The 25,197-nt window shown below is 48.8% G+C and overlaps 1 protein-coding gene across 1 annotated transcript in view; it reads right to left on the reverse strand.

The window, feature by feature from the left end:
• The window catches only part of LOC118695136 (exportin-7-like), a 38,596-nt gene that overhangs the window by 5,905 nt on the left and 7,494 nt on the right, over positions 1–25,197 (reverse strand). The window contains exons 6-20 of the mRNA XM_036396544.2: positions 24,265–24,437; positions 22,885–23,078; positions 21,589–21,694; positions 17,900–18,035; positions 16,756–16,829; positions 15,486–15,566; positions 13,366–13,429; positions 12,063–12,171; positions 10,451–10,557; positions 9,673–9,761; positions 7,796–7,903; positions 5,123–5,205; positions 3,156–3,370; positions 1,455–1,593; positions 266–426 (exon numbers count right to left, since the gene is read on the reverse strand). Coding sequence (XP_036252437.1) covers positions 266–426; positions 1,455–1,593; positions 3,156–3,370; positions 5,123–5,205; positions 7,796–7,903; positions 9,673–9,761; positions 10,451–10,557; positions 12,063–12,171; positions 13,366–13,429; positions 15,486–15,566; positions 16,756–16,829; positions 17,900–18,035; positions 21,589–21,694; positions 22,885–23,078; positions 24,265–24,437 — 1,839 coding nt within the window. The remainder of the gene's footprint in view (positions 1–265; positions 427–1,454; positions 1,594–3,155; positions 3,371–5,122; positions 5,206–7,795; positions 7,904–9,672; positions 9,762–10,450; positions 10,558–12,062; positions 12,172–13,365; positions 13,430–15,485; positions 15,567–16,755; positions 16,830–17,899; positions 18,036–21,588; positions 21,695–22,884; positions 23,079–24,264; positions 24,438–25,197) is intronic.

A 25,197-nucleotide genomic window follows, 5' to 3' on the forward strand; every position in this document is an offset into this window, starting at 1 on the left:
ACATTTTGTAGACCCCAGGTACATTTTGTAGACCCCAGGTGTATTTTGGCCCCCCCAGGTGCATTTTGGAGCCCCCAGGTGTATTTGGCCCCCTCAGGTGTATTTTGGAGCCCCCCAGGTGCATTTTGAAGCCCCCTGGTGTATTTTGAAGCCCCCAGGTACATTTTGTAGACCCCAGGTGCATTTTGTAGACCCCAGGTGTATTTTTTACCCCCCCAGGTGTATTTTTTATATTTTTTACCCCCCCAGGTGTGCTGGGGCTGACCTGCTGGATCATCTCGGGGTGCTGCTGCATGATGTGCAGGAAGCGATCGCTCTCCTGGGCCAGGGGCGTCGATCTCTTCTTGGTGCTGCGCGAGAGCTGCTTGAACAGGTAGGTGACGATGTGGTCCAGGCAGGAGCAGCAGCCCGTGCACACCATGGTGTCTGAGGGGACAGGGGGGAATAAATGAGAGTTTGGGGGGAAAAATGGGGGTTTGGGGGAAAAAAACGGGGGTTTCAGGGAGAATATGGGGAAAAATTGGGAAAAAATGGGGGTTTCGGGGGAAAAAAAACAAGAGTTTGGAGGGGGGGAAATGGGGGCTTGGGAAGGGAAAATGGGGAAAAAAATGGGGGGGGAAAATGGGGTTTGGGGGAAAAAAAATGGGATTTCCGGGGGAATATAGGGAAAAATGGGGGTTTGGGAAGGGAAAATGGGGAAAAAATGGGGGGGGGGGAAATGGGATTTCTGGGGGGAATATAGGGAAAAATGGGGGTTTGGGGGAAAAAAAGTGGGGTTTGGGAAGGGAAAATGGGGAAAAATAGGGGGGAAGATGGGGGAAAAAGAGGAGGGAAATGGGAAAAAATGGGGTAAAAATTGAGGGAAAATATGGGGGGTGGGAAGGGAAAATGGGTAAAAATGGGGGAAAATGGGGATTTGGATGGAAAAAAAGAGGGTTTGGGGGGAAAACCCCACAAGTTTGGGGGGGAAATGGGGGTTTGGGGGAAAAAAAAGGGGGTTTGTGAAGGGAAAATGGGGAAAAATGGAGGGAAAAAAAGGGGAAAAATGGGAGGGAAAAGGGGGGGGAAATGGGGAAAAAATGGGGGGAAAATGGGGATTTAGATGGAAAAAAGAGGATTTGGGGGGGAAATGGGGAAAAAATGGGGTTTTGGACGAAATTAAAGTGGAAGTGTCTAAGGCCAGGTTGGGGTAATCTGGGATTGTGGAAGGCGTCCCTTGGATTGGGACTAAAATCCTTTCCAACCCCAACCATCCCAAAATTCCACCAATTCCCAGAAGTGTAAATTCTTGGCGAGATCAGTGAAGGAACCGCCGCTCCGAATTCACCAAATCCCAGCTTCAAATTCCAAAGCCCACAGGGAAAACGGGGTTTTTAACCCTGACTCCTTGACAAATCCCAGGAAAACTCCACCCCAAATCCCAGGAAAAGCAGGGGGGGAGCAGCAGGAGTTACCCAGTGCGGTGAGGCCCTCGGAGATGGAGGACAGGATGTACATGATGACGTGGGGCTCCAGGCTGGCAATGAAGTTCATGTGGTCCTGGGTGAGCACTTCCAGCAGGGAATAGTAGGATTGGCTGAGCTTGGGATAATCCTGCAGGAAAAGCAGGAAAAATCTGCTTGGTTTTCCTGGAAGCATCAAATTCCTAAATCCAGCCTGTCGTGAAACAGCTGGAATGTGCTGGTGGATCTCCTGGGAAGAACTGAGCAAGGATTCTGTCTCCCAGAAAATCTGTATTCCAAGAGATTTCCCATTTTCCTTCTCTCTCCCATTCCACCATTTCCCATTTTCCTTCTCCATCCCATTCCACCATTTCCCATTTTCCTTCTCCCTCCCATTCCAACATTTCCGATTTTCCTTCTCCATCCCATTCCACCATTTCCCATTTTCCTTCTCCCTCCCATTCCACCATTTCCCATTTTCCTTCTCTCTCCCATTCCAACATTTCCCATTTTCCTCCTCTCTCCCATTCCAACATTTCCCATTTTCCTCCTCTCTCCCATTCCACCATTTCCCATTTTCCTCCTCTCTCCCATTCCAACATTTCCCATTTTCCCTCTCTCTCCCATTCTATTCCACGTTCCCAACACTGCTCTATCCAATCACTTTCCCCACTTTTTATTTTTCCCAGGGAAAATCTGGGAATTGGGATGGGATTTCAAACCCATTCCCACCCAGAATTTGGGAATTATTTATGTGGCTCCTTTTCAACCCAAACCATTCTGTGATCGCATGAATTCCAAACTGGGCGGGATTTCAAAACCATTCCCACCCAAAATCTGGGAATTGTGATGGGATTTCAAACCCAAAATCTGGGAATTGGGATGGGATTTCAAACCCATTCCCACCCAGAATTTGGGAATTGTGATGGGATTTCAAATCCAAAGTCTGGGAATTGTGACGGGACTTCAAACCCATTCCCACCAAAAATCTGGGAATTGGGATGGGATTTCAAACCCAAAACCTGGGAATTGTGACAGGATTTCAAACCCAAAATCTGGGAATTGTGATGGGATTTCCCACCCAAAATCTGGGAATTGTGATGGGATTTAAAACCCATTCCCACCCAAAATCTGGGAATTCTTCCTGTGCTTCACCCAGAGCCTGCTGCCACTGCCCATTCCCTGCCCCAACCCCTTCATCGCTCCTTCCTCTCCTCCAGCTTTTCCTGGGATGGAACTGGAATTCCCAGGGACGGAACTGGAATTCCTGGGGACGGAACTGGAATTCCCAGGATGGAACTGGAATTCCTGGGGACGGAACTGGAATTCCCAGGACGGAACTGGAATTCCCGGGGACGGAACTGGAATTCCTGGGGATGAAACTGGAATTCCCAGGATGGAACTGGAATTCCCAGGATGGAACTGGAATTCCTGGGGATGGAACTGGAATTCCCAGGACAAAACTGGAATTCCCGGGGACAGAACTGGAATTCCCAGGGTGGAATTGGAATTCCCGGGGACAGAACTGGAATTCCCGGGGCTGTCTCTGGAATTCCTGGGGACGGAGCTGGAATTCCCAGGATGGAATTGGAATTCCCAGGACGGAACTGGAATTCCTGGGGCTGTCTCTGGAATTCCCAGGAGGGAGCTGGAATTCCCGGGGCTGTCTCTGGAATTCCCAGGAGGGAGCTGGAATTCCCGGGGCTGTCTCACCAGGAGGTCGCTGTGCGGGATGGAGAGCAGCAGTTTGATGAAGGTCTGCAGGGCGTTGTCCAGCGCGTCGTCCCCGTAGAGCCGGAAGACGCCGAAGTTGACGTAGCTGCCGCTGAGCGCCGCCTTCAGCATGGAGAAGCAGATGGAGATTCCCTTCAGCTTCAGCGCGTACACCTGGTCCTTGGGCACCTCGCCCAGCGTCAGGATGCGATTCCCTGCGGGAATTCCGGCTCGGGATCACCACTCCCATCCCGCCCCGGGGTTCCAAAGCCATTCCAACCCAAGATATTCAATGATCCATTGAATTCCAAGCTGGATGGGATTCCAAATCCACTCCAACCCAGAACTGGGTAATTGGGATGGGGTTTAAATTCCATTCCAAGTCAAAATTTGGGAATGGGGATGGGATTCCAATCCATTCCAACTCAAACTATTACACGATCCCATAAATTCCAAACTGGATGGGGTTCCAAATCCATTCCAACCCAAAATCTGGGAACTGGGATGGGATTTCAAATCCATTCCAACCAAATCCATTCCATTCCCTTCAGCTTCAGCGCCTACACCTGGTCCTTGGGCACCTCGCCAGGATGCGATTCCCTGCAGGAATTCCGGCTCGGGATCACCACTCCCATCCCGCCCCGGGGTTCCAAATCCATTCCAACCCATTCCATCCAAGCTACATGGGATTTAAATTCCATTCCAAGCCAAAATCTGGGAACTGGGATGGGATTCCAAATCCATTCCATTCCCTTCATCTTCAGTATTTACACCTGGTCCTTGGGCACCTTGTCAGGATGTGATTCCCTGCGGGAATTCCAGCTCGGGATCACCATTCTAGTGGTGGCATCCCAGCCCAAAGTTTAAAATCCATTCAAACCCAAAACCTGGGAATTGGGATGGGATTTCAAATCCATTCCAAGCCAAAGTCTGGGAATCCCAAACTGAATGGGATTTCAAATCCATTCCAATCCCTTCAACTTCAGCGCCTACACCTGGTCCTTGGGCACCTCGCCAGGATGCGATTCCCTGCGGGAATTCCGGCTCGGGATCACCACTCCCATCCCGCCCTGGGGTTGAAAATCCATTCCAACCCATTCCATCCAAGCTACATGGGATTTAAATTCCATTCCAAGCCAAAATCTGGGAACTGGGATGGGATTTCAAATCCTTTCCAACCTGAAATCTGGGAAATATTTACATGGTTCCTTTCCAACCCAAACCATTCCATCATCCAGGATGGTTCCAGGATTTATCCATGGATGAACCCAGTATGAATCAAGGATTTATCCATGGATTAATCCAGGATTTTTCCAGGATGAAACTAGAATTTATCCATGTATGAATCCAGGAGGTTTCCATGGATGAATCCATGATTTTTCCAGGATGTTTCCCAGATGAATACATGGATGAATCCATGATTTTTCCAGGATGAACCTAGGATGATTCCCAGATGAATCCATGATTTTTCCAGGATGCTTCCAGGATGAATCCAGGATTTATCCATGGATGAATCCATGATTTTTCCAGGATTTATCCATGGATGAATCCAGGATGTTTCCATGGATGCATCCATGATTTTTCCAGGATGTTTCCAGGATGAACCCAGGATTTTTCCAGGATTTCTCCAGGATGAATCCAGGATTTTTCCAGGATGGACCTAGGATGTTTCCAGGATTTATCCATGGATTAATCCAGGATGAATCCAGGATATTTCCATGGATGCATCCATGATTTCTCCAGGATGTTTCCAGGATTTCTCCAGGATGAACCCAGGATATTTCCAGGATGAACCTAGGATGTTTCCAGGATGAATCCATGGATGAATCCAGGATATTTCCATGGATGCATCCATGATTTTTCCAGGATGCATCCATGATTTTTCCAGGATGAACCCATTACGAATCCAGGATTTATCTGGGAATTATTTCCATGGATGCACCCCAGGCAGCTGCAGGATCCCTCACCGTAGGTCGTGATCATCTTGCTGGTCTCCCGGAAAAGCAGGATCCCGTTGGGAGAGGAGACGTCGAACTGCAGCCGTTGGGATCTGCAGGAAAAACCGGGAATGCTCAGAGCCAGGGAGCTGCTCCAGGCCTGCAGGGAGCTGGGAATGTTCCCCTGGAGAAGGGAAATTCCAGGGAGAGCTTCCAGCACATTCCAGGGCCTGAAGGGGCTCCAGGAGAGCTGCAGAGGGATTTGGGATAAGGGATGGACACAGGATTGGATAAAGGGGAGATTGGGATGGGATTTTGGGAAGGAATTCCTGGCTGGGATGGAATTCCCAGAAATGCTGTGGATCCCTGGGAGTGTCCAAGGAAAGGTGGGAAAAAGGGAGGATCCAAGGAAATCTTGGAGCACCTTCCAGAGCCTGGAGGGGCTCCAGGAGAGCTGGAGAGGATTTGGGACAAGGGATGGAGGGACAGGACACAGGATTGGAAAAGGGGAGATTTGATGGGATTTGGGAAGGAATTCCTGGCTGGGAGGGGCTGGGCTGGAATTCCCAGAGGAGCCAAGGCTGCCCCTGGATCCATGGAAGTGTCCAAGGAAAAGTGGGAAAAAGGGAGGATCCAAGGAAATCTTGGAGAACCTTCCAGAGCCTGGAGGGGCTCCAGGAGAGCTGGAGAGGGTTTGGGACAAGGGATGGAGGGACAGGACACAGGGAATGGATTTAAACTGGGAAAGGGGAAATTTGATGGGATTTTGGGAAGGAATTCCTGGTTGTGAGGGTGGGGAGGGCTGGGATGGAATTTCCAGAGGAGCCAAGGCTGCCCCTGGATCCCTGAAAGTGTCCAAGGAAAGGTGGGAAAAAGGGAGGATCCAAGGAAATCTTGGAGCTCCTTCCAAGGCCTAAAGGGGAGAGCTGGAGAGGGATTTGGGATAAGGGATGGAGGGACAGGAGACAGGATTGGAAAAGGGGAGATCTGATGGGATTTTGGGAAGGAATTCCTGGCTGGGAGGGTGAGGAGGGGCTGGGATGGAATTCCCAAATATCCTTGGCAGTGTCCAAGGAAAAGTGGGAAAGGGGAAGCATCCAAGGAAACCTTGGAGCCCCTTCCAAAGCCTAAAGGGGCTCCAGGATTAGGGACAAATCCTCTGTCCCCAGATTTTGGGACAAAGCAATGGAGGGGCAGGACACAGGGAATGGATTTAAACTGGGAAAGGGGAGATTTGATGGGATTTTGGGAAGGAATTCCTGGCTGGGAGGGGCTGGGATGGAATTCCCAGAGGAGTCGTGGCTGTCCCTGGATCCCTGGAAGTGTCCAAGGAAAGGTTGGGTGCCCCAGGTATTTAACAGGCTCTAAACCCCTTCTAAGGTGCAGAATTCCATGAAATCCCAAATTTTTGGGAATTTCCTGCCTGTTATAAATGGCAATTAGGAGGAAAAATGGGATTGGAGGGGGGGAAATAGGGATTTGGGGAAAAAATGGGGATTTGGGGGGCAACAACCACACCCAGGGAGCTGAAACCGGTTTTAAACCCCTCCCAAGGCTCAGAATTCCAGGAAATCCTGGATTTTTGGGAATTTCCTACCTGATATACATGGGGTTTGGGAGGAAAAAAATGGGATTTGGGGGAAAATGGGGAAAAAATGGGGATTTGGTGAGGGGGAAATGGGGAAAAAATGGGGATTTGGGGAAAATCATGAGGGTTTTGGGGGCAACAACCACACAGGGGGGGATGAAATGAGCCCTCCCAAGGCCCAGAATTCCATGGAATCCTGGATTTTTGGGAATCTCCTACCTGTTATAAATGAGGTTTGTGAGGAAAAATGGGATTTGGGGGAAAATGGGGAAAAAATAGGGATTTGATGGGGGGAAATGGGGATTTGGGGGCAACATTCACACAGGGGGGGGATGAAATAAACCCCTTCCAAGGCTCAGAATTCCATGAAATTTCAGATTTTTGGGAATCTCCTACCTGTTATAAATGGGATTTAGGAATTAAAATGGGTTTTGGGGGTGAAAATGGGGATTTGGGGAAAATCATGAGGGGTTTGGGTGCAACATTCACACAGGGGGGGATGAAATGAGCCCTCCCAAGGCTCAGAATTCCATGGAATCCTGGATTTTTGGGAATCTCCTACCTGTTATAAATGGGAATTTGGGGTAAAATGGTGGGGGGGGGGAATGGGGATTTGATGGGGAGGATTTGGGGAGAAATTCGGGATTTGGGGAAAATCATGAGGGGTTTGGGGCCAACAACCACACAGGGAGGGATGAAATAAACCCTTTCCAATGCTCAGAATTCCATGAAATTCTGGATTTTTGGGAATCTCCTACCTGTTATAAATGGGATTTAGGAATTAAAATGGGTTTTGGGGGTGAAAATGGGGATTTGGGGAAAATCATGAGGGGTTTGGGGGCAACAACCAGACAGGGAGGGATGAAATAAACCCTTTCCAAGGCCCAGAATTCCATGAAATTTCTGATTTTTGGGAATCTCCTACCTGTTCTAAATGGGAATTTGGGGGGAAAATGGGGAAAAAACGGGGATTTGGTGAGGGGGAAATGGGGAAAAAATGGAGATTTAGGGAAAACCATGAGGGGTTTGGGGGCAACAACCACACAGGGGGGGATGAAATGAGCCCTCCCAAGGCCCAGAATTCCATGGGATTCCAGGTTTTTGGGAATTCCTACCTGTTGTGGACCAGCTCAGCCATGAGTTTGAGGACGGGCGTGGTGCAGGCGGGGTCGTGGTACCAGAGCTCGATGGCTCTCTGCAGGATGGGCATGTACGAGGGGTAACTGCCGGGGAAATTAAGGAATTCCCCGCTTTTCCAGGCCACAGATTCCACGGGGACGCAACATCCCATGAGGGCAGCAAGGCCGGGTGGGGCTCAGGGTCGCGCGAGGATGAAGTTTGGGGTTGGTTTTTTTTGGGGTTGTGATCGGTGGGTTTTGAATCGTGGAGAAAACGAGCGGAGCGGGAGTTGCCAGGGAATGGGATTTCCAGAGGGCTCCTGGGATTTGGGATCAGGACTTGGGATCAGGATCAGGACGGGGATTGGAATCGGGATCAGGATTTGGGATTAGGATTCAGGATTTGCGATGGGATCAAGATTGGAATCAGGATCAGGATCGGGATCCGAATCAGGATTTGGGATCAGGGTTGGGATCAGGATTTGGGATCAGGATCAGGACTGGGATCAGGATCAGGATTTGGGATCAGGATTTGGGATCAGGATTTGGATTTGGGATCAGGATCAGGACTGGGATCAGGATCAGGATTTGGGATCGGGATTTGGGATCAGGATTTGGATTTGGGATCAGGATCAGGACTGGGATCAGGATCAGGATTTGGGATCAGGATTTGGGATCAGGATTTCGATCAGGATTTGGGACGGGATCAGGATCAGGATTGGGATTTGGGATAGGATCAGGATTTGGGATCAGAATCAGGATTGGGGATCAGGATCGGGATTGGGATCAGGATCAGGACTGGGATCAGGATCGGAATCAGGATTTGGGATCTTGATCAGGATTCGGGATTTGGGATGGGATCAGGATTGGGATCTGGATCAGGATCGGGATCCGGATTTGGGATCAGGACTGGGATCCGGATTTGGGATGGGATCAGGATTTGGGATTGGGATTGGAATCGGGATTGGGATCGGGATCAGGATTTGGGATCTTGATCAGGATCTGGGATCGGGATCAGGGTTTGGGATCAGGGATCAGGAGCAGGGTTTGGGATCAGGACCAGGGATCAGGATCAAGATTTGGGATCAGGATCAGGCTTTGGGATCAGGACCAGGGATCAGGATCAAGATTTGGGATCAGGATCAGGCTTTGGGATCAGGAACGGGATCAGGATCAAGGTTTGGGATCAGGATCAGGGTTTGGGATCAGGAGCAGGGATCAGGAGCAGGGTTTGGGATCAAGGTTTGGGATCAGGATCAGGGTTTGGGATCAGGATCAGGGATCAGGATCAGGATTAGGCTTTGGGATCAGGATCAGGAACGGGATCAGGATCAGGATTTGGGATCAGGATCAGGATTTCGATCAGGATTTGGGATGGGATCAGGATCAGGATTGGGATTTGGGATAGGATCAGGATTTGGGATCAGAATCAGGATTGGGGATCAGGATCGGGATTGGGATCAGGATCAGGCTTTGGGATCAGGGTTTGGGATCGGGATCAGGGTTTGGGATCAGGATCAGGCTTTGGGATCAGCATCAGGGTTTGGGATCAGGATCAGGATCAGGATTAGGCTTTGGGATCAGGATCAGGGTTTGGGATCAGGATCAGGATCAGGATTAGGCTTTGGGATCAGGATCAGGGTTTGGGATCAAGGTTTGGGATCAGGATCAGGCTTTGGGATCAGGACAGGGATCAGGATCAGGGTTTGGGATCAGGAGCAGGGATCAGGAGCAGGGTTTGGGATCAGGATCAGGGTTTGGGATCAAGGTTTGGGATCAGGATCAGGCTTTGGGATCAGGGATCGGGATCAGGATCAGGGTTTGGGATCAGGAGCAGGCTTTGGGATCAGGGATTGGGATCAGGATCAGGATACATCCACTCGAAGAGCATCATGAAGCTGGTCTTGGCGTTGAAGGCGAAGGCGATGCCCCGCAGGTCCCGCACCAGCCCCACCAGGGTGCGCTGGGGGACGGAATGAAATGAAATGAAATGAAATAAAATAAAATAAAATAAAATAAATAAAATAAAATAAAATAAAATAAACAGAAAGGAATAAAATAAACAAAAATAGTACAAACGGAAATCAAATAAAAGAAATAGAAGGGAATAAAATAAAATGAAATGAAAAAAATGGAACGGAATAAAATGAAATAGAACAAAGTGAAATAAAAGAAAATAAATAGAAAAAAATATAATAAAGATATAAGAGAGAATGGAATAAAGTAGAACAATAAAAAAGAGTAAAATTTAGGCAGCCACAATTCCAGAGCACAGATGATCCCAATTCCCACTAAACTGATCCCAAGGGATTCAGGAACCCCCAATTCCCACTAAACTGATCCCAAGGGATTCAGGAACCCCCAATTCCCACTAAACTGATCCCAAGGGACTCAGGCACCCCAATTCCCACTAAACCGATCCCAATTCCCTCTGGACCAATCCCAAGGGATTCAGGCACCCCAATTCCCACTAAACCGACCCCAATTCCCTCTGGACCAATCCCAAGGGATTCAGGCACCCCAATTCCCACCATTCCAGCTTTTCTCCCAGAGCTGGGCACAGCTCCCTGCTCCTCCTGCGTGCCCAAAGCCCCAAATCCCACGGAAAAGATCCCGGGAAAAGCAGGAAAATGGGAACTGGCCCTGGCTGACCTTGGCCTCCTGCTCGTTGAAGGAGTTGGTGCTGAACATCTGAGCCACGGTCTCGAAGGCAGCGGTGAGGGGCAGCATGAACTGCTCGTACTGATCCTCGTCCTCCCCTGGAAAACAGGGAAAATCATGGAAAATCCATGGAAAAATCCATGGAAAAATCCATGGGAAAATCCCCCATGAGCTGCTCGTACTGATCCTCGTCCTCCCCTGGAAAACAGGGAAAAACATGGAAAAATCCATGGAAAAATCCATGGGAAAATCCATGGAAAAATCCATGGGAAAATCCATGGGAAAATCCATGGAAAAATCCCCCACGAACTGCTCGTACTGATCCTCGTCCTCCCCTGGAAAACATGGAAAAATCCATGGAAAAATCCATGGCAAAATCCATGGGAAAACCCCTCATGAACTGCTCGTACTGATCCTCGTCCTCCCCTGGAAAACAGGGAAAAACATGGAAAAATCTATGGAAAAATCCATGGGAAAATCCCTGGAAAAATCCATGGGAAAATCCCTGGAAAAATCCCCCACGAGCTGCTCAAACTGATCCTCATCCTCCCCTGGAAAACAGGGAAAATCCATGGAAAAATCCATGGAAAAATCCATGGGAAAATCCCCCATGAGCTGCTCAAACTGGTCCTCATCCTCCCCTGGAAAACAGGGAAAAACATGGAAAATCCATGGAAAAATCCATGGGAAAACCCCTCATGAACTGCTCGTACTGATCCTCGTCCTCCCCTGGAAAACAGGGAAAAACATGGAAAATCCATGGAAAAATCCATGGAAAAATACATGGGAAAATCCCTGGAAAAATCCCCCACGAACTGCTCAAACTGATCCTCGTCCTCCCCTGGAAAACAGGGAAAAATCATGGAAAATCCATGGGAAAATCCATCATGAACTGCCTGAACTGATCCTCATCCTCCCCTGGAAAACAGGGAAAAACATGGAAAAATCCATGGAAAAATCCATGGAAAAATCCATGGAAAAATCCCCCATGAACTGCTCCTACTGATCCTCGTCCTCCCCTGGGAAACATGGAAAAATCCATGGAAATCCATGAGAAATCCATGGAAAAATCATGGAAAAATCCATGGGAAAACATGGGAAATCCATGGAAAAACATGGAGAAAACATGGAAAATCTATGGAAAAATCCCCCATGAGCTGCTCAAACTGATCCTCGTCCTCCCCTGGAAAACAGGGAAAAATCATGGAAAAATCCATGGGAAAATCCCCCATGAACTGCCTAAACTGATCCTCATCCTGCCCTGGAAATACATGGAAGAACTGGGGAAATCCACGGAAAATTTATCCCCAAATCTTGGTGGGATGGGAAATTGATCCTAAATCTTGTTGGGATGGCGAAGCTGATCCCCAATTTCGGGATGGAAAAATTTTTTTTCCCCCATTTTGGTGGGATGGGAAACTTTTCCCCCCATTTTTACGGGATAATTCTCCATTATTATCCAACCCCTATTCCTGGTTTTTCCTTTTCCCATTTGGGCTTTTGCCACCCCAACCCCTTTTACCTGGGTGAAGCTCCACCTCCATAAATCCCACAATCCAGTTGCCAAAAGCTGGAATTCTGTTGGAATTCCCAGGAAAAATACCTAAATCCACCATGAGGAGCCGTCCCAGGGCCGTGTAGAACGTGGTCCGACAGCGCATGTCCGTCAGGTTGGACTGGTTGTTGATTCCCAGGAAGGAAAAGTGCTCGCTCTGGAAAAGGAAAATTGGGATGAGGTAACGAGGGAAGAGCTCCAGGAACAAATTCCCACATGGAAAAGTTGGGGTTTTTTTTCCAGGGAAAATCCGATGGGAAATGGAGAAACCTGGTGGAACCTCAAGGGTTTGTCCAAGCTGGGAAGGTCCGGCCTGAGATGGATCCTGAGCATCCAGAATCCCAAAATTCCACTGGGATTGATGGAATTCTGGAATTCTGGAACCTGCAGCATTCCCAGAGCCAGTAGGAGCTGCAAATCCCCAATTTTCTCCCTCCTGCTGAATTCCCAAGGGAATTCCAGGAATTCTGGCTCTGCCTCTGGGATGGGAATCCTTCAGGCTGATTCCTGGTTATTTTCCATGGAAAAATGTAATCCCAGGCTGGGAACTGGGGCTGAAGGCCCTGGGAATGCCTGGAAAACATCCCTGAACTCCAGGAATTCCTGAAAATGCCTGGAAATCATCCCTGAACTCCAGGAATGCTGGAAAAACATCCCTGAACTCCAGGAATGCCTGGAAAAACATCCCTGAACTCCAGGAATTCCTGAAAATGCCTGGAAATCATCCCTGAACTCCAGGAATGCTGGAAAAACATCCCTGAACTCCAGGAATGCCAGGAAAACATTCCAGGAATCGCTTGGAAAACCTCCCTTAACTCCAGGAATGCCTGGAAAACATCCTGGGAACTCTCCAGGAATTCCTGGGAAACATCCTGGAAATGCCTGGAAAACCTTGCTGGAATTGCCTGGAAAACCTCCCTTAATTCCAGGAATTCCTGGGAAACATCCTGGAAATCACCAATGAACTCCAGGAGTGCAAACCCTCTGGAAGTGCTGCTGGGGTTGGGAACATCATGGAATGGAATCCTGGAATGCTTTAGCTTGGAAGGGACCTTCAATCCCATCTTCCCCCCCCCACCCCAGGCTGGGAATTTCCCAGGAATGAGCCTGGATTTCATGGAAAACAGAAATCTTTGGGAATGGGAAGCACCACCAAACCCCAGCCCCTCAAAACCAAAGAATTCCACCAAAAAAAAAAAAAAAACCCAAAAAAACCCCTCAAACTTCCCCAAAAAATCCCATTTTCCAGAGGTTCCTCCAGCACCACAGAAACCCAGGGATGGAGATGGAATTCCAAAGGGGATCCAGGCTGGAATTTTCCTGGGAATGAGGCAGGGGAGGGAGCGCTCACCGTGTGATTGTTGAGCATGAACTGCACGGCGCTGAGCTTCACCAGCTTCCGCACGCTGCTGTACGTGCAGGGGGTCAAGGAAGAGGCAGAACTCCTGGAATTCCTGGAATTCCTGGAAAAACCTTCCAGGGCCAGGCTGGAAAAATGGGATTGGGCCTGGGTTACTCAGGAAGTTGGGAAATTTTTGGTTTGTTCCAAGGATAAAGCAAATTGTGCAAAGCTCGGTTTGGGGAGATGTCCCAGAGAAAAACTCAGGGTCTGGAAGTTGTGGAATTCCTGGAAATTCTGGAATTCCTGGAAATTCTGGAATTCCTGGAAAACACTTCCAGGGCCAGGCTGGAAAAATGGGATTGGGCCTGGATTACTCAGGAAGTTGGGAATTTTATGTTTGTTTCAAGGATCACCCAAATTTTGCAAATCTCGGCTTGGGGAGAGCCTCAGTGACCCCTGGGGAAAAACTCAGGGTGTGGATGTTGTGGAATTCCTGGAAATTCTGGAATTCCTGGGAAAACACTTCCAGGGCCAGGCTGGAAGAAGGGGATTGGGCCTGGGTTATTCCATAAATGGGAAATTTTTGGTTTGTTCCAAGGATCACCCAAATTGTGCCAATCTCGCCTTGGGGAGAGCCTTGGTGATCACTGGGGAAAAACTCTGGGTCTGGAACTTCTGAATTCCTGGAAATTCTGGAATTCCTGGGAAAACACTTCCAGGGACAGGCTGGAAAAATGGGATTGGGCCTGGATTACTCAGGAAATTGGGAAATTTTTGGTTTGTTCCAAGGATAAAGCAAATTGTGCAAAGCTCGGTTTGGGGAGATGTCCCAGAGAAAAACTCAGGGTCTGGAAGTTCTGGAATTCCTGGAAGTTCTGGAATTCCTGGAAATTCTGGAATTCCTGGAAAACACTTCCAGGGCCAGGCTGGAAAAATGGGATTGGGCCTGGATTACTGAGGAAGTTGGGAAATTTTTGGTTTTTTCCAAGGATAACCCAAATTGTGCCAATCTCGCCTTGGGGAGAGCCTTGGTGATCATTGGGGAAAAACTCTGGGTCTGGAACTTCTGAATTCCTGGAAATTCTGGAATTCCTGGGAAAACACTTCCAGGGCCAGGCTGGAAAAATGGGATTGGGCCTGGGTTATTCCATAAATTGGAAATTTATGGTTTGTTCCAAGGATAAAGCAAATTGTGCCAATCTCGTCTTGGGGAGAGCCTTGGTGATCACTGGGGAAAAACTCAGGGTGTGGATGTTGTGGAATTCCTGGAAATTCTGGAATTCCTGGAATTTGTGGAATTCCTGGAAAACACTTCCAGGGCCAGGCTGGAAAAATGGGATTGGGCCTGGGTTACTCAGGAAGTTGAGAAATTTATGTTTTTTTCCAAGGATAACCCAAAGTTTGCAAATCTCGTCTTGGGGAGAGCCTCAGTGACCCCTGGGGAAAAACTCAGGGTCTGGAAGTTGTGGAATTCCTGGAACTTGTGGAATTCCTGGAAAACACTTCCAGGGACAGGCTGGAAGAACAGGATTGGGCTCAGGAAATTGGGAATTGCCTGGATTACTCAGGAAGTTGGGAATTTCATGTTTGTTCCAAAGATAATCCAAGTTGTGCAAATCTCGCCTTGGTGACCTCTGAGAAAAAAATCTGGGCCTGGAATTCCTGGAATTCCTGGAAAACACTTCCAGGGCCAGGCTGGAAAAATGGGATTGGGCCTGGATTATTCAGGAAGTCGGGAATTCTGTCTGGTTCTCAATACATTTGGAATTCTCTTCTGTTTGTTCCAAGGATAACCCAAACTGTGCCATTCTTGGTGTGGGGAAAAAACCCAGGAACTTCTGGAACTTGTGGAATTTGTGAAACCTCTGGAATTCCTGAGCTTGTGGAATTCCAGGAACTTGTGGAATCCCTGGAAAACCAGAACTGCAATCTGCCTGTGGAAGCTCAACTCCAAAGGAATTCTGAGCCACGATCACCAAAATTCAACATCCCCCGAGCCTCATCCCTCCCTCCTCTGCCCTCATTCCCAAAAATCTGAGGGAAAACCAGGAATGTGGGGCAGCTCCCATTCCAGCAGAACTTCTGGATGGCTTTTCCCAAGGATTTGGGAGCCCTTCCCAAAAGGATATCCAATGGAGAGGTCGTTGAGCAGCTGCAGGGTCTTGGAGGTGATCGGCTCGCAGCGGCCCCAGTACTTCAGGTTGGTGATGCTGGGAAGGAAAAACAAGGATCAGAGGGAATTTTCTGGGATTTTTCCAGGATTTTTCTGGGAGTTGTGGCTGATTTTCCCAGTTTTCCCATCTCCCAACGGCACGGGGCGTAAAATCGGGAGTAAAATCACCGGGTTCATGTTTGGCTGGGAAAAATGGCCTGTGGATATCCCAGATCCCAGGGGACAACACCTGGAATTCTGTGGGATCCCAGGGGACAACACCTGGAATTCTGTGGGACTGGCTACAGCTGGAATTCCTGGGACTGATTACACCTGGAATTCTGTGGGATTGGCTACAGCTGGAATTCTGTGGGATCCCAGCTTACACCTGGAATTCTGTGGGATTGGCTACAGCTGGAATTCCTGGGACTGATTACAGCTGGAATTCTGTGGGATCCCAGCTTACACCTGGAATTCTGTGGGATTTGCTACAGCTGGAATTTGTGGGATTGATTACTGCTGGAATTCTGTGGGATCCCAGGACACACTTGCAATTTCTGGGATTGGTTACATCTGGGATTCTGTGGGATTGGCAGCCCCTGGAATTCTGTGGGATCCCAGGTTACACCTGGAATTCTGTGGGACTGGCTGCCCTTGGAATTCTGTGGGATTGGCAGCACCTGGAATTTCTGGGATTGATTACAGCTGGAATTCTGTGGGATCCCAGGGCACACCTGCAATTTCTGGGATTGGTTACATCTGGGATTCTGTGGGATTGGCTACAGCTGGAATTCCTGGGACTGATTACAGCTGGAATTCTGTGGGATCCCAGGTTACAGCTGGAATTCTGTGGGATCCCAGGTTACAGCTGGAATTCTGTGGAACTGGCTGCACCTGGAATTGGTTACATCTAGAATTCTGTGGGATTGGCTGCACTGGAATTTCTGAGATTGGCAGCACCTGGAATTTCTAGGATTGGCTACAACTGGAATTCTGTGGGATTGGCAGCACCTGGAATTCTGTGGGACTGGTTGCACCTGGAATTCTGTGGGACTGGTTACACCTGGAATTCTGTGGGATTGGTTACACCTGAAATTTTCGTGGCATTTTTGTGGCGTTTTTGGGGCATTTGGGAAATTCCATCCTAAACTCCCCGAGCTCCCTAAAGGCTCCCCTGGAGCAGCAGGAATCGCAGGTTTTTAGGGTGAGGAATCCCAGAATTCCTGGGAATCCTGCAGGACACTCACATCTTCCCGATGAACACGCTCAGCACCATGGTCTCATCGTTCAGCCCCAGCACCTCCGAGAGCCTCCGGTAGAGCTGCCCCAAAAAAAAAAAACATGGAAAAAAGGCTTCCAAACTGCCAGGAAAACTGGGAATTCTCCCCAAAAAATCCGCTTTTCCCTCTCTGGAGAAGGGGATGTTGTGGGGTTTTCCCGTTGGGTTGATCCAATCCATCATAATCCTGATTTTTTTCCTGATTTTTATTTTTTTTGTCCTAGCAGCATGGCTTGACAGTAAGGAAGAAGGATTTGGGTTTTCCCAGGAATATTCCCCCAAAAAAATGGGATATAAATGTGCTCCACCTCCAAACACAGCCAGGATCCGAGTGGATTTCTCTGGAATTTTCAGCAGTTCCCAAATCCCTGGGAAGGGATTTGACCCCAATCCAATTTCTCCTCCAGGAAGGAACAGAAGCCAATCCCAGAGCAACATTCCCGGTTTTTTAAAATTGGAAAAATGGATTTCACATCCCAAAGCACAGCTACAAATCCCTGGGGATGAAGGGAATTCAGATTTATTCCCATTTTAAAACCAGGGAGAAGCTCAGGGGAGTGTTTGAGGTGATCCCAGGAATAAAAAAAAATTGGGAAAAACCAAATCCAGGTCTCTAATTCCCAATATTCCCAACCCAGCTCAGTGTTTGGAAAGTAAAAATTTGGGAATAAATGAGGAAATCACACAAAGAAGGATTTAATTCCAGGTAAAATGAGGAGAAATCTTAGAAATGGGATTTAATTTCAGGAGAAATAACAGAAAATGGGATTTAATTCCAGGAAGAATCCCAGAAAATGGGATTTAATTTCAGGAGAAATCCCAGAAAATGGGATTTAATTCCAGGAAGAATCCCAGAAAATGGGATTGAACTCGAGGTCAAATGAGGAGAAATCCCAGAAATGAGATTTAATTGCAGGTGAAATGAGAAGAAATCCCAGAAAATGGGATTTAACTCCAGATCAATGAGGAGAAATCCCAAAAATGGGCTTTATTTTGAGCAAACGTGATGAGAAATGACAGAAAATGGGGGCGAATTCCAGATAAAATGAGGAGAGGGGAGGAATGAAGGCTGCTTTTCCTGGGGAAAGGTGGGATTTGGGAATTTTGCCCACCTTGGAAGACTTCTGCACCTGGTCCCCGATGTAGATCTTGCGGAACTGCTCGAAGAAGCTGAGCATGGCCAGCTCCAGCTTCTCATTGCCCGCCTGGGCCAGGCGAGAGTCGGTGAGGTTCATCAGCTGCAGCACCCTGGAAAATGGGATGGGAATGGGAAAGGGGAAAGGGGAAAGGGGAAAGGGGAAAGGAAAGGGGGAAAGGAAATGGGGAAAGAAAGGGGGAAGGAAAGGGGGAAAGGAAAAGGAGAAAAGGGGGAAAGGAAAGGGGGAAAGGAAAGGGGGAAAGGAAAGGGGGAAGGAAAGGGGGAAAGAGGAAAGGGGGAAAGAGGAAAGGGGGAAAGGAAATGGGGGAAAGGAAAGGGGGGAAAGGAAAGGGGGGGAAAGGAAAGGGGGGAAAGGAAAGGGGAAAGGAAAGGGGGAAAGGAAATGGGGAAAGGAAAGGGGGAAGGAAAGGGGGAAGGAAAGGGGAAAGGAAAGGGGGAAAGAGGAAAGGGGGAAAGAGGAAAGGGGGAAAGGAAATGGGGAAAGGGGAAAGGAAAGGGGGAAAGGGGAAAGGAAAGGGGGAAAGGAATGGGGGGGAAAGGGAAAGGAAAGGGGGAAAGGGGGAAAAGGGGGGAAGGAAAGGGGGAAAGGAAAGGGGGAAAGGAAAGGGGGAAAGGAAAGGGGGAAGGAAAGGGGGAAAGGGGGAAAAGGGGGGAAGGAAAGGGGGAAAGGGGAAAGGAAAGGGGGAAAGGAAAGGGGAAAGGAAAGGGGGGAAAAGGAAAGGGGGAGAGGAAAGGGGGAAAGGAAAGGGGGAGAGGAAAGGGGGGAAAAGGAAAGGGGGAGAGGAAAGGGGGAAAGGGGAAAGGAAAGGGGGGGAAGGGGGAAAAGGGGGAAAGGAAAGGGGGAAAGGGAAGGGGGAAGTGAAGGGGGAAAAGGAAAGGAAAGGGGGAAAAGGGGGAAAGGAAAAGGGGAGAAAAGGAAAGGGGGAAAGGGGAAAGGAAAGGGGGGAAAAGGGGGAAAGGAAAGGGGGAAAGGGGAAAGGAAATGGGGAAAGGAAAAGGGGAAAGGAAAGAGGGAAAGGGGGAAAGGAAATGAGGAATGGAAAGGGAGAAAAGGGGGAAAGGAAAGGGGGAAAGGAAAGGGGGAAAAGGGAAAGGAAATGGGGAAAGGCAAAGGGGGAAAGGAAAGGGGGAAAGGGGAAAGGAAAGGGGGAAAGGAAAGGGGGAAAAAGAAAGGGGGAAAGGAAAGGGGGGGAAGGCGGAAAAGGGGGAAAGGAAAGGGGGAAAGGGAAGGGGGAAGTGAAGGGGGAAAAGGAAAGGAAAGGGGGAAAGGGGGAAAGGAAAAGGGGAGAAAAGGAAAGGGGGAAAGGGGAAAGGAAATGGGGAAAGGAAAAGGGGAAAGGAAAGAGGGAAAGGGGGAAAGGGGAAAGGAAAGTGGGAAAGGGGAAAGGAAAAGGGGAAAGGAAAGGGAGAAAAGGGGGAAAGGAAAGGGGGAAAGGAAAGGGGGAAAAGGGAAAGGAAATGGGGAAAGGAAAGAGGGAAAGGGGGGAAAAGGGGGGAAGGAAAGGGGGAAAGGGGAAAGGAAAGGGGGGAAAAGGAATGGGGGGAAAGGGAAGGGGGAAAGGAAAGGGGGAAAAGGGGGAAAGAAAAGGGGGAAAAGGGGGAAAAGAAAGGGGGGAAAGGGGGAAAGAAATGGTGGGGGGAAGTAGGAGAAACAGGGGGAAAGGCGTGAAGGAAAGAAGGGGGGAAAACAGAAAAAGGGGGGAAAGAAGAGGAAAACCGGGAGAAAAGGAGGAGAAAAGAGGGGGAAAGATGGGGGAAAGAAGGGGGAAAATGAAAACAGGGGGAAAGAAGAGGAAAATGGGGGAAGTGGAAAAAAAGGGGAGAAAAGTGGGGGGGAAAGAGGGGGGGAAAAGGGGAAGAAAAGAAATGGGGGGAGAAATGGAGGAAGAAATGGGGGAAAGAAATGGGGGAAGAATGGAGAAAAGGGAAAAAGGGGAGAAGGGGAAAAAGGAGGGAAAAGGGGAAAAGGGGAAAAGGTGGACAAGGGAGAAGAAAGGGTTTTTCTTTGTTAAAACCTGAATTTCCACTGGATTTCAACCCCAAAAATCCAGTTAATGACACGATAAAATCTGAACTTTCCAAGCCAAATATTCCCCAATAATTATTCCCAGTGGGAATATTCCCAATAATTCCCAGTGTTTCCAAACCCAATATTCCAAACAATTCTCAATATTTCCAAGCCTGATATTCCCAATAAGTCTCAACATTTCCAAGTCCAATATTCCCAGTGGGAATCAGCAGCAGCACCCAGGGCCCTCCATCCCTTTCCAGCCAGATTTCCCACTTGAATCAGAGCTGGAAAAAATGGGAATAACGCTCTCCCAGCTTCCTGGGAATGGGATTTGCTGGAATATCCTGGATGGATTTGGCTGGGATATCCCAGGTGGGTTTTGCTGGAACATCCTGGATGAGTTTTGCTGGAATATCCCAAGTGGATTTCATGGAATATCCCAAGTGGATTTCATGGAATACCCCAGGTGGATTTGGCTGGGATATCCTGGGTGGGTTTAATGGAATATCCTGGGTGTGTTTTGCTGGGATATCCTGGATGGATTTTGCTGGAATTCCCAGGTGTGTTTTGCTGGGATATCCTGGGTGGATTTAATGGAATATCCCAGGTGGATTTGGCTGGAATATTCTGGGTGGATTTAATGGAAAACCCTGGGTGGGTTTAATGGAATATCCTGGGTGGATTTTTCTGGGACATCCTGAGTGGATTTAAAGGAATATCCCAATGGATTTTCCTGGAATTCCTGGGTGGATTTTTCTGGAATATCCCGGTGAATTTTGCTGGAATTCCTGGGTGAATTTTGCTGGAATTCCCAGGTGGATTTTGCTGGGATATCCCAGTGGATTTTGCTGGAATTCCTGGATGGATTTTCCCAGAATTCCTGGGTGGATTTTATTGGGATATCCTGGTGGATTTTGCTGGAATGCCTGGATGGATTTTCCTGGAATTCCTGGGTGGATTTTGCTGGAATATCCCAGTGGATTTTGCTGGAATTCCTGGATGGATTTTCCTGGAATTCCCAGGTGAATTTTGCTGGAATTCCCAGGTGGATTTTGCTGGGATATCCCAGTGGATTTTGCTGGGATATCCCAGTGGATTTTGCTGGAATTCCTGGATGGATTTTCCCGGAATTCCTGGGTGGATTTTATTGGGATATCCTGGTGGATTTTGCTGGAATGCCTGGATGGATTTTGCTGGAATTCCTGGATGGATTTTACTGGAATTCCTGGGTGGATTTTGCTGGGATATCCTGGTGGATTTTCCTGGAATTCCCAGGTGGATTTTGCTGGAATTCCTGGATTTTCCTGGAATTCCCGGGTGGATTTTGCTGGGATATCCTGGTGGATTTTCCTGGAATTTCTGGATTTTCCTGGAATTCCCAGGTGGATTTTGCTGGAATGCCTGGATGGATTTTTCTGGAATTCCCAGGTGGATTTTGCTGGAATTCCTGGATGTTCCTGGAATTCCCGGGTGGATTTTGCTGGGATATCCCGGTGGGTTTTGCTGGAATTCCCGGGTGGATTTTCCCAGAAATCCCGGATGGATTTTCCTGGAATTCCCGGATGGATTCTCCTGGAATTCCCGGGTGGATTTTGCTGGAATTCCTGGATCCATTCCCTGGAGTTCCCTACCTGCAGACCAGCTCCCCGTCCATGGCGTCCTGCTCGTCCGTGCTGGCGAAGGACACGCGGCCGCCGATGACGGCGCCGATGATGTACACCAGCCACGTCAGCCGCCCTGGGGACACGCAGGGGACACTGTCACAGTGCCACCCGCCCTGGGCACCCACAGCTGGCGCCCCGTGGCAAAAGAAATCCCAAATAAATCCATTTTTCTCCCCAAAATAAATCCGTTTTTTCCTTGGAAAAGTCATGGTTTTAGTGGCCGTGGGGTGAGGAACCTCATTCTGCCCTGGGGACACACAGGGGACACTGTCACAGTGCCACCCGCCCTGGGCACCCACAGCTGGCGCCCCGTGGCAAAAGAAATCCCAAATAAATTCATTTTTCCTCAAATAAATCCATTTTTTCCTTGGAAAAGTCATGGTTTTAGTGGCCATGGGGTGATGAACCTCGTCCTCTCCTGGGACACACAGGGGACATTTTCAGAGCTGTCACCTCCCCTTTTAGAGGCCATCTTGCACAAAATAAATCCATTTTTCTCCCCAAAATAAACCAAGTTTCCCCAAATAAATAATTTTTTCCCTTGGAGAAGTCTCAGTTTTAGTGGCCGTGGGATGGGATTGGATCCATGGGATGGGACTGGGATCCATGGGATGGGATTTGGATCAATGGGATGGGACTGGGATCCATGGGATGGGATTTGGATCAATGGGATGGGATTGGGATCCGTGGGATGGGATTTGGGATTGGACTGGGATCCATGGGATGGGATTTGGATCAATGGGATGGGATTAGGATCCATGGGATGGGATTGGGATCCATGAGATAGGATTGGGATCCATGGGATGGGATGGGATTGGGATCCATGGGATGGGATGGGATGGGATGGGATTTATGATAGGATTGGGATCCATGGGATGGGATAGGATTGGGATCCATGGGGTGGGATGGGATGGGATGGGATTTATGATAGGATTGGGATCCATGGGATGGGATAGGATTGGGATCCATGGGGTGGGATGGGATGGGATGGGATTTATGATAGGATTGGGATCCATGGGATGGGATAGGATTGGGATCCATGGGATGGGATGGGATGGGATGGGATTTATGATAGGATTGGGATCCATGGGATGGGATAGGATTGGGATGGGATGGGATGGGATGGGCAGTAGTGGATAGGGAACCCCTCCCAAGGAGCAGCCACACCACAGGGAGGGATGCACAGAGGGATGCTTCCCCTCAGCAGGGATCTCCCAGGCCAGTTCCTTTGGGCAGGAGCCCCCATCCCCTGTCCAGGCTGACCTTCCTGCACGGCCAGGTCCATGGGGCTGGCGCTGGCGCTCTGCAGCAGCTCCTGGTAGGACTGGGCGGCCTGGTCGAAGAGCTGCACCAGCAGCGCGCACGTCTTCTCGTACTCGCAGCGCCCGATGGTGGACAGCTGGTCCAGCTGCTGCTGCACCAGCCCCGTGTCCTCCAGAGGGTCCTCCAGGCCATCCCTGCAAAAAGCACACGGAAAATGGAGAAGGGAAGTCCCAGGAGCAGCAGCTCCCTGGTTTTACTGCCAGGGGTGTTGGAGATGCGGGTTAGAATTCACACAATTGTGCAATGATTTGGTTTTCCCCACGGAATTTGGGTTGGAAAAGGTTTCAAGCACCTTCTGGACAACATCTTTAATGGCCTGCTTGCCAAATTAACCAGGAATTTAAGGACACACTGCTGGGAGCAAATTCCCAGTGCTTCCAGAGGGAAAAAAAGGAAAACAAAGCAGGGAGTTATAATTTATGTTGGTTAAGTTTTTCCCTCAGAATTTGGGTTGGAAAAAGTTTCAAGCACCTTCCATTGGACAATATCTTTAATGGCCTGTTTGCCAAATGAACCAGGAATTTAAGGACACACTGTTGGGAGCAAATTCCCAGTGCTTCCAGAGGGAAAGGAGAAGGAAAACAAAGCAGGGAGCTGGGATTTGTGGTTTTTAAGTTTTTCCCACAGAATTTGGGCTGGAAGGATTTAAAGCTCAGTTCCTTCCACCTTCCACTCGCCTTTAATGGTCTGGATGCTAATTTAAGCAAGAATTTCAGAGCATATTGTTGGGAGTAAATTCCCAGTGCTTCCAGAGGGAAAAAAGAATGAAAACAAAGCAGGGAGTTGTGATTTCTGTTGTTTAATTCAAGTTTTTCCCACAGAATTTGGGTTGCAAGGGGTTTCAAGAACCTTCCATTGGACAACATCTTTAATGGCCTGCTTGTCAAATTAACCAGGAATTTCAGGGCATACTGTAGGGAGCAAATTCCCAGTACTTCCAGAGGGAAAAAAGAAGGAAAACAAAGCAGGGAGTTAGAATTTGTGTTGTTTGATTTAAGTTTCTCCCACAGAATTCGGGCTGGAAGGGTTTAAAGCTCAGCTTGCTGCACCTTCCACTGGCCTGGTTGCCAAATGAACCAGGAATTTCAGGGTATACTGTTGGGAGCAAATTCCCAGTGCTTCCAGAGGGAAAAGAGAATGGAAACAAAGCAGAGAGTTGTGATTTGTGTTGGAAAAAACTTAAATCCCAGCCCATCCTGGCCTGTGCCATGGGCAGGGCCACCTCAGCCATGTCCTCTCCAGGGGGAACACCCCCACTCTCCCCAGCCTTCCCAGCCCCAGGAGCATCAGCAGAAGCTGCCAGGTGTGGGATGGCCTCACCTGAGGATGATGTGCACGGATTCCAGGCGGGAGGTGATGTAGGCTTTGGTCACCTCGGGCGTGTAGGTCTCCAGCATGTGCGGCTCCGTGGCCTTCACGTAGGGCACGGACGCCGCCAGGCGCTGCCACAGGCTCAGCAGGTAGTGCACACTGTTGGGAGCAAATTCCCAGTGCTTCCAGAGGGAAAAGAGAAGGAAAACAAAGCAGGGAGTTATGATTTGTGCAGTTTGACTTGAGTTTTTCCCACAGAATTTGTCCTGGAAGTGTTTAATGCTCAGCTCGCTGCACCTTCCATTGGCCTAGTGGCCAAATTAGTCAGGAATTTCAGGGCACATTTTCGGGAGTAAATTCCCAGTGCTTCCACAGGGAAAAGAGAAGGGAAACAAAGCAAGGTGTTATGATTTGTATTGTTTGACTTGAGTTTTTCCCAGAGAATTTGTCCTGGAAGTGTTTAATGCTCAGCTCGCTGCACCTTCCATTGGCCTTTAATGGCCTGGTTACCAAAGTAGCCAGGAATTTCAGAGTACACTGATGGGACAAAATTCCCAGTGCTTCCACAGGGAAAAGAGAAGGAAAACAAAGCAGAGAGTTATGATTTGTGCTGTTTGACTTGAGTTTTTCCCAGAGAATTTGTCCTGGAAGTGTTTAATGCTCAGCTCGCTGCACCTTCCATTGGCCTTTAATGGCCTGGTTACCAAATTAGCCAGGAATTTCAGAGCACACTGATGGGACAAAATTCCCAGTGCTTCCACAGGGAAAAGAGAAGGAAAACAAAGCAAGGAGTTATGATTTGTGCAGTTTGACTTGAGTTTTTCCCTCAGAATTTGTCCTGGAAGTGTTTAATGCTCAGCTCGCTGCACCTTCCATTGGCCTAGTGGCCAAATTAGTCAGGAATTTCAGGGCACATTTTCGGGAGTAAATTCCCAGTCCTTC

This window comes from Molothrus ater, chromosome 28 (genome assembly GCF_012460135.2).
Source record: "Molothrus ater isolate BHLD 08-10-18 breed brown headed cowbird chromosome 28, BPBGC_Mater_1.1, whole genome shotgun sequence".
NCBI classification, from domain to species: domain Eukaryota; kingdom Metazoa; phylum Chordata; class Aves; order Passeriformes; family Icteridae; genus Molothrus; species Molothrus ater.